The sequence below is a fragment of the Otolemur garnettii genome, unplaced genomic scaffold (assembly GCF_000181295.1).
Source record: "Otolemur garnettii isolate 467f Iridium unplaced genomic scaffold, OtoGar3 scaffold00054, whole genome shotgun sequence".
NCBI classification, from domain to species: domain Eukaryota; kingdom Metazoa; phylum Chordata; class Mammalia; order Primates; family Galagidae; genus Otolemur; species Otolemur garnettii.
Window position 1 is genome coordinate 5,054,671 of NW_003852449.1, and position 9,580 is coordinate 5,064,250.

Here is a 9,580-nt window from a genome sequence, read left to right on the forward strand (position 1 = left end):
ATGCCACGGCACTCTACCCAGGGGGACAGCTTGAGGCTCTGTCTCAAAAAAAAAAAAAAAAAAGAAAATACAATTTAAACATTTCAACAAAGTAGTTTCTTCTTGAGGGAAGAAGCTGGCAGGTCAGATTCAGAAGGAATTAATAGGTAGCTTCCACTGTGCTGCGGATGTCCTTGTTCTTACATTAGTTAGCAAATCTCATGGGTATTTATTATTATGCTTAGCGTCTACATTATAAATATGATTTTATGTATCAAATATTATACATACTATTTTCATTCAATAAAATTATAGACATCCATATTATGGTACAGCTCAAAGAGAAAAGGAAAGGAAGAGTCATCCTTTAAAAGCTCTTCTTAATAATTTGACTAATGAAATTAATAGACGTACTTTGATTTATAAATCCAAAATATCCTGAAATGCTTCACGCATGTAAACGCCACGTACGAAGATAATTCGTGCCACAGAGTAACATTTCACGCCATTTTGGAATATCAACATGCTTGTTGAATAGCCATTTAGTTTCAATAACACAATTATTCACATGAAATGTTTAGATATAAGATTTTCTTACTGTATCCAAAGAAAGTAAATCATCTTTGCTCCCACCAAATACCATTATTTCATTTTCTTTTCCCAAACAGGCTGTGTGCCATAACCTATAATCGAAAATTATAAACAGAGTGAAATACTATCAAGGAAGAAACTGTATGTTATATGCACATCAATTCTAAATTGCACTTTAAAATTTAATCAATTTCTAAAGAGGCGTGATTGAACTTAAACCTCATATCCTCAAAGGGGTTAGATTGTAAAGACTCCTCTAGAATTGATTAAATCATATCATTTCAATTAAAATGACTCTTAATAATTCTTTCTGTTACATCCCACAACCTTTTTCTAACCCCTTTATCTCATACCTATTATCCCTGGAATGAAAAAATTAAAATGCAACTGATTGCCTCCCTGCTGAAACAGACACCTTTCCCAGTTTTCTGCTACGATCTCCCATGTTCCTGTTCTCGTTGTTTTGGCCTCTTTCTTCCCTGCTCTGTTCCCTGTTACCCGACAAACCCAGTTCGGTCCTCCCTTCCCATTTCTGTGGTCACATCACTCTTCACTCTGGGGAGATGATCCAGAGTATGTCCCCAGTTCTTCTGTCTCTAGTGTCTCCCAACTACACACAACTAATATTTTCCAAATACTATTATTTATTTATTTGAGACAGAGCCTCAACCTGTCACCCCAGGTAGAGTGCTGTGGCATCACAGCTCACAGCAACCTCCAACTCCAAGGCTCAAGCAAGTCTCCTGCCTCAGCCTCCCAAGTAGCTGGGACCACAGGCGCCCGGCACAACGCCTGGCAATTTTTTTTTTTTCCGGTTGCAGCCGTCATTGTTGTTTGGCAGGCCCAGGCTGGATTCAAACCTGCCACCTCAGGTGTACGTGGCTGGCGCCTTAGCCGCTTGAGCCACAGGTGCCGAGCCCCAAATAATATTTTTAATCATGGTAATTTTCTTATTAGCATCTGTGCTACCAGTAGCTGTTGTTCCCACCCAAAGAAGTCCTCTACTTAAACTAAGTTCATTTCTTTGCTTCTCCCAAGAGAAAATCTTATATCTACTTATAGGCCAGTGGTTCTCAACCTTCTTAATGCCGCAACCCTTTAATACAGTCCAAAGGGGTCGCGACCTACAGGTTGAGAATTGCTGCTCTAGGCTTTTGTTCACTGTTTCTTGTGCTTCGAATAATAAATCATTCTCTCGGGGACTTAAAAATGGCTCAAAATTCCAAATACCCACCCAAACTGGTTTTGTTACCACCTCTGTTCAGCTCCCTTCAACATTTATGTGTTCATTTTATACTTTCCTAACTTATATTTGGAAATAAGCTGTTTTGTCTAGTACTTTAACTGTGTGATGTGTCTTCTAGCTATCTAAGACTAGGAGGTGCCTGTGGCCAGGAACTGCCACAGTGGTATGCTGGGCCAGCCGCTGGCTGCTCCAAGTCTGCCGTACGTCTCGCCATGTTCAGTGACATTGTGGCCATAGCTTGATATTGGGAGTATTTACAACTTGGAGATCAGCAATGGCTATGAATTAAAGTTTTCTTTCTCCCCTCTGGAGAGGGCTGCTAACTGATTGCCAGGACACCACCAGACCTTGGAGAACCTAAGTTTATGCTTCTCCTTTATAGGGCATTTTACACCTTGTATGTGCTCAAAAGCTTTTGACTAACAAAAGCAAAGCCACACACACACACACACACACACAAAAACTACCAACATAATTTAATCAATGGTTAAACATACAAATTATTTAATAAAGGAAGAGAGCATCTAATGTTCTTTTGTAAATGGTCTGATAGGTCATCTTTCCCTCCAATTTCACATTCTCTACAAATAATGAGTTTTTTAAAATCTCAGATTGATATCAGAGTACAAACAATTAAGTCACACTGTTTGCATTTGTTAGATGTAGTTGTCAAGCTGTAGTTGAGCCCTTCACCTAGGAAGTGTGATGTACACCCTTACATTGTGCCTGGCAGGTGGTAGCTCACCATGCCCCCTCCCTTCCCCCTCTCCCCACTCACTCCCCCACATTTGAATGCAGTTGTGTTTTTCTCTCATGTGGGAGTGTAGTTGTTCATCTGCTGGTTTCAATAATTTTAGGGTTCTATTAAGTTCAATATTTCCAGAGACTCTTAACTCTCAAAAAACGTTCATGTAAATTTCTCCATTTTAGAGTATAAGTTAAGGATTTTACAAAGTTGTTGCTTTGACTGTGAGATTACTTTTATTTTGAGACAGCCTCTCACTTTGTCACCCTCAGTAGAGTACCGTGGCATCATAGCTCACAGCAACCTCAAACTCTTGGGCTCAAGTGATTCTCTTGCCTCAGCCTCCCCGGTAGCTGAGACTATAGGCACCCACCACAACACTGGCTATTTTTAGCAATAGAGGTCTTGCTCTTGCTCAGGCTGGTCTCAAACTTGTGAGCTCAGGTGATATGCCTGCCTCAGCCTCCCAGAGTGCTGGTATTATAGGCATGAGCCACTGGCTGATTACTTTTCTTAATATACCAAATTGCTAAAGCAATAGATGCCCAAAATAATTACACATCATTACCTATATTATTAGCACATAACTTATGTTTAGAACATTTATCCCTTTTACTTAAGTTCTATAAGCATAAGCAGTGGCATTATGTACAATTTGTTAAACCAAATACTTTCCCCCAATCATGCATACATTCAACAACAAATTCACTCATGACCCAGAGTAGAACTGAGCCATTTAGAGATGTTGTTTGTGAAATACTGTGCCCAATTCTCCATCTTAGATGGTAAGACATAAATTGATGTAAATCTTCAGCAAGAACCCAGATTAGATTGTGGGGTTGGGAATAGGAACTGGAAAAAGGCCTGGGTACAGGAGACGTAATGCAGTGAATGCCCTTCTGTATGGGAAGGAATAGATTAATCTGCTGGAGAGGAGGTTATGTGTAACCTTGGCAATAGCCTTGGACTCCAAGCAAAACTGAAGGGTCTATATGCCAACATTTTATCCAATGTCTTTTACAGATACACAAAGAGTCCTTGCTGATAGCCACAGAGATAGATGACTTTTCAACCAAGCACAGCACTAGCGAAGGTGAGACCTGGAGAAGAGTTACTCTGTGAAACAATGGTTCTCAGCCAGGGGCGGTCTGTCTCCCAAGGAAACACCTGACAGCATGAGGAGGCATTTTTGGTTGTCACAACTTGGGGAAGGGGAAGGTGGTACTGGGAGCGCCTATCAGGTAAAGGCCGGGATGCTGTAACATCCTACAATGCACAGGACACTCTAATGACAAAGAATTTTTTGGTCCAGAATGTCAATAGTGCTGAGGTTGAGAAATGTAGAGTTCTAAGAGGAGAATTGGGCAGCTTACATTTCAAAATATAATTTGGAAAAGTTTGCACAAAATGCTTATAGGCGTTCAGTAACTGTCACTTTCATAACATTAGCACACATATACACATATAGATGTTCTCCTTACCCTCACTGTACCCCACTTGTTCTCCTCCTCACCTCATACCTGGAGATAGATCTGCCTCTGTCTTATCTGCCTTAGGGAAACTCTGGCCTGGATTTCATCCTCGAAGAACACTGGCAAGCCTTTCCTGCCTGGACTTTGGTGACATCTAGCTTGCAACCTGATGTCTGTTCTACAGACTGATAGTTTATGTCCTTTCACAGCTGCTCTAAACTTATCACCTAAACATTCTAATAAAGCATATTATTTACATGACACATCAGCTGAATTAAAAGAAATCTCTTTACATAGCTCTAGTTCTAACTAGTATATTGATAATAGTTGTGTTTCTAATTACTTATTAAGGATTAGAATATAAAATAGGAGCAATTTAAAAATTAAACATATTTTTACTACTACTTTGTCTATAATGAATGAATTTATACAATTAAACAACTGGAAGATACTTAAGAGATGATCTAGTCCAACTCTTTCATTTCACAGATGAAGAAATGATCGCTCAGTTCCTTTAAGTGACTTTTTAAAGCCAAGAAACAAAGTAGTAGCTGAGCAAGGGCTAGAACACTGGCTCCCATATCTTAATATAAAATTCCTTAAGTTAAATAAAAAATTTCAAAATTTAAGGAAAAAATTTCATAATAACCAGAATTGTTAAAATAATAAATTCCAACGAAGTTTTATACATGAAGATATAATAATCACATATGTAATTACGATAAACTCCAAATGTATTTGAATATTAATATAGACATAAATATTTTCAGGCCTTTTTCTCAAGTAAATTACTTGTCATTTATTACGTAACAAAATACACATCATATTTATACTGGCCGCTTAAATAATCTGTAGTAAAAAAAATCTAAGATACATGACATGAAAAGGAACGAAATCTATTTCTGACTGTAATGATTATACTGTAAAGAATCTAAAATTCCTATGAAGATATTCTATTATACTATTCAATCAAATTTAAAAAATAAGAACTATAGTACTAATGTGACTTTCTTGGTAGTCTAATAGTATATTGTTTCTATAATTTTTTATCCTATAGTATACTGTAAAAACTAATACATTTTCTTTTTTAAAAAATTCACATTAATTAATACATCATACAATTTTTTTTTTTTTTGAGACAGAGTCCTGCTCTTTTGCCCAGGCTAGAGTACTATGGCATCATCGCACACAGCAATCTCAAACACCTGTGCTCAAGCAAGCCTCCTGCCTCAGCCTCCCAAGTAGCTGGGACTACAGGCATGTGCTACCATGCCCAGCTAATTTTTGTATTTTTGTAGAGATGGGGTCTCCTCTTGCTCAAGCTGGTCTCGAATACCTAGCCTCAAGCAATCCTCCTGTCTTGGTCTCTCAGAGTGCTGGGATTACAGGCATGAGCCTCCACGCCTGGCCATATCATATAATTAATAAAGAAAGATAATAAGTTCAAATCTACTGGATCAACATAAAATCAAATTTCCTCATTAAATGACTTTAAACTTCTTCTAAAAACAAATTACTATTAAAAACAACCCCATTCTCATCTACTTGTTAAAAATATTAACATTTTAAAGATTAACATTATATGACTTTAAATTATCTTAGTCTTCATGTTTATTAGACAAGATTATGCATTTACCTAACATTTTCAAATATGCAAATATGAGTTAAAATACATAGATAATTTATAACAATTTGATAAAGTAAAATGATAATTCTATTATTTAGCTAACTTTAAGCTTATTTGAAAGGTAGCTTTCCTGAGGGTTTATGGCTTCAAAGGCAAACATTGCAAGTTCAGTACTATATCTTAATACGTTAAACATTCTTAACTATTTTACTATTTATCAACTTCTAGACTTACCTAGGTCTTGTTTTTGGTAAATGTGTAAGTTGCTTCCAACAATTTGTTATGACATTGTGAATCCAACCATCACCTGCAATATTACGACAGTTCAGAAATTAAGATGAGGTTTTTGAGATGTTTAAATTTATCCCCTCCATCATGCTACATTTAAATGACTATGTTTTCTGTGTGTGCATATTTTATTTTTTCTTTCTTTCTTTTTTTTTTTAGAGACAGAGTCTCAGTTTATCGCCCTGGCATCACAGCTCACAGCAACCTCCAACTCCTGGGCTTAGGCAATTCCGTTGCCTCAGCCTCCCGAGTAGCTGGGACTATAGGTGCCCGCCACAACGCCCACTATTTTTTTGTTGCAGTTTGACCAGGGCAGGGTTCGGGTAGGTGCCCTATACTCACTGAGCCACAGGCACTGCCCAGTGTGTGCATATTTTATTATAAGATTTTCAAACACACACAGAAGTAGAGTGACCATGACAATGAACCTCCACATTTCTCAGATTCAACAACTATCAAGATTTTCCCATGTGCTCCATTTATCTTTTGGTCCTCTTTATAGCTGAAGCTTTTAAATCCAAGATCTCCTATCATTTTCCCCATACATACTTCAGTATGCCTTAGTTAAAAAAAAATAATAAAATAGGTATTTTTCACGTAACCACAATGTCATTATCACTGTCAACATAACTAAAAATAATTTCTTGGGATCATCTAATACCCCCACGACCAAATCTTACACTGAATCTATGAGAGAGGAAATGGACTAAACTAAGAGCATGTTTAATATCCCACAGGTTAATAACCAAAAATAGCAACCAGGAATTAAAAACACCAGAGTTGTGAAGAGATGATATTAAACAACCCCTAGCAAAATGTTCAGATGTCTTTTTTTATACTCCAAATCTCCTTTAACTGAAAGTCTCACGAGTGGAAGAGGTCTAATGATAGTCTGCAAGAGCAACTAACATCCCCCTGCGAGGAAACGCTTTTTCTCCATCCAGCTCCGGAGTGTGTGGTGGCCGGCAGACTGTTAATAAATGCGTAGTTGATACTCAATCAGCTTTTGTTAAACACTTGCTTCCAGACCCCAGCTACAGTTATAGGAATGGTTTTAATGGTATCTAAGGGTTTTTAATGAAAACATGTCGCCAAACTAAGAAGGGAATGTCCTTGGTCGTTTATCTAACCTGACACCATGATTGTACTGCTTAAAGAAAAACTGCATTCTAAAACCCATAGCCATCAAGACCGGGAGTGACAGGAGTCTTAAAAAAATCCAGCCAAGAGCTTCTCTTTATTATAGTTCTGGTGCAAAAAGAGAAGCGACTTGCCATCCCATCTTGTATTTCCAGAGCCTTCCATAAAGCCTGCTGTTGTGATCACTATCTCAGCCCACAGTACAAGCATCTTGGATCTCAAGTCAGGCTGAAAACCACAGAGCAGAGGAGTGGAAAGGGGCTTTATTTTACCCAGGGTCAATCGCCTTTCCTCTTCCCAACAGGAGAACATGTAGAGCCAAGGGGACAAAAGCACAGAGATCTCCTAATTCTTAATCTGGACACAGCTGGGGATTAAGGTAGACCAGTAAAACAGGAAGATTTACTTCACCATAAGGATGAAATACAATTAGGAAAAAAGAAGGAGATGATAATTGTAGAGAACATTTTAATCAACTTACTTAAGGGAATATTATCTGCACTTAGTCCACCAAATAGGAAAAGCTTATCATCAGCTATTGGGGTTAAAGTGTGCCATGACCGGTGCTTCGGGCTTTCTCCATTAATAGGAATCCTGCGGCAAGGAGGAAAAAAAATTAAAATCTAGGTACTGTGTTAGTCAAACAGAAGGTCTTCAGTCATCTCAGATCTTAAAGAAAAAACTGCCTTCACTACTCAAAAACAAAACAAAGCAAAACACAAAGGTTGATTTTACTACTTCCACCTACATGAATATTTAAAACATTCTTAAATTCTTGGGTGAATGTAAACAACCTCTTTCCATTTAACGTCTACTCCGCCTGGCCACAGAGTGAGAATACGAGTCACTTCTCAGTTAGTTCACAACACATTCTTGGCACCATTCTCATTGGCTAATCAACATCCTTCCTCGGTTTTTCAACACAATTTATTTTCACATCTAGAACCTTTTAGTGTTGTTTCACGGTTGATTCTGTGTTTGTAGGCTAATTTCCCCAGGGATGTTTTGGGCCTGGTTACTGTGTTGTTTACTTTGGTCTGCTTGTTACAGAATTTTCCAAAGTATCATCTTCCCCTGAAAACACTAGCTATTCTAAGTTTCGCGATAAATGTGTGTGCAAGCCATGTCAGACCCTAATAAACCTCTAAAGACCTTAAACAAATACTGTCTATTCTTAAAAAATAAAAACAAATAAAAACAGAACCACATGTTAAATGTGAAGAGGTTCAATTAGGAAGGTAAGAGGACGCCACTCTTTGGTAGTCTGGAAGGCTCCAGAGTAACATGGGCCATTTTTGCAAGATATAATTTATTTTTCCCAAAATGTTAATGTTTTTATGGTTTTTGTTGATCATAAGAAACACTTCGGTTACAAAACATTCAGTAACTTCAAAAATGTTGTTTTTAAAAGGACAGCTCTTCTATAGTCTTGTGCCCCAGTAATAAGAAATAGTGATAATTTGGTATCTGTCTTTTCAAACTTTAAGGCATAAATATTTGTTAAAAATATGTAAATGAGGTCTCCCATAGCTCTGTGGGTAGGGCGCTGGGCACATGCACTGGGGCTGGCAAGTTCAAACACAGCCTGGGCCTGCTAAACAACAGTAACAACTACAAGAACAAAAATTAAAAAGTGGCCGGGTGTTGTGGTGAGCACCTGTAGTCCCAAGTACTTGAGAGGCTGAGGCAGGAGAATCACTTAAGCCCAAGAGTTTGAGGTTGCTATGATCTGTGACACCATGGCATTCTACCAAGGGCAACATAGTAAGATTCTGTCTCCAAATAATAATAATAATACTAACAACAACAATATTGCAATAAATATATACTTGTCCAATTATTGTCTTCAGAGAAATTCTGTATCAAAGTGGAAATCCCATTTTCTATTTTAAACACACTGTCAGACTGCCTTCCAGAAAAACTGTACTAATTTATACTCTTACCTTACCTCCTATATTGTTACAGCATCGCACACATTAGTCATCACCATATTTTTATCTGATAAGTAAAAACTTACTTTTGTTCCCAATTACTTTAATAATCTATAAGTTTGAACATCTTTTTAAAATACTTTTTGCTTATTATTATTATATTTCTTATATGACATGTTCATCCATGTTCTTTGTCCACTTTTCTATTAGATTATTTATCTTTCTTTTACTGATGTTCTGAGTTTTATAGATCTTTGCCTTGATTTCTCTCTCTTAAAAATATTACAAATATCTCTTCTAGTTTGTTTTTTGTTTGTACTTTACAATTTTCCCTTTAACTTTTTTTGGTTCACTATTCTACACAGAAACATCTAAATTTTAAGTGGTCTTATTAATCTAATCCGTCTTTTCACTTACGCATTTTGAGTTTATATCATCTTTATAAAACCTTTTTCCATGGCAAGATTTTAAAAATAATCTGCTGTATTTTCCTCTGGTACTTTCACAGTTTTATTTTTATTTTCACAGTTTTATTTTTTATTTTATTTATTTATTTTTTTT

At 37.0% G+C, this 9,580-nt stretch overlaps 1 protein-coding gene across 1 annotated transcript in view; it reads right to left on the bottom strand.

Annotated features, from left to right (window-relative positions):
• Positions 1-9,580, bottom strand: part of KLHDC1 (kelch domain containing 1) — a 43,343-nt gene that overhangs the window by 7,953 nt on the left and 25,810 nt on the right. Inside the window, 3 exon segments of the mRNA XM_003792163.3 lie at positions 578-662; positions 5,895-5,967; positions 7,570-7,682. Of these exon segments, the coding sequence (XP_003792211.1) occupies positions 578-662; positions 5,895-5,967; positions 7,570-7,682 (271 nt within the window).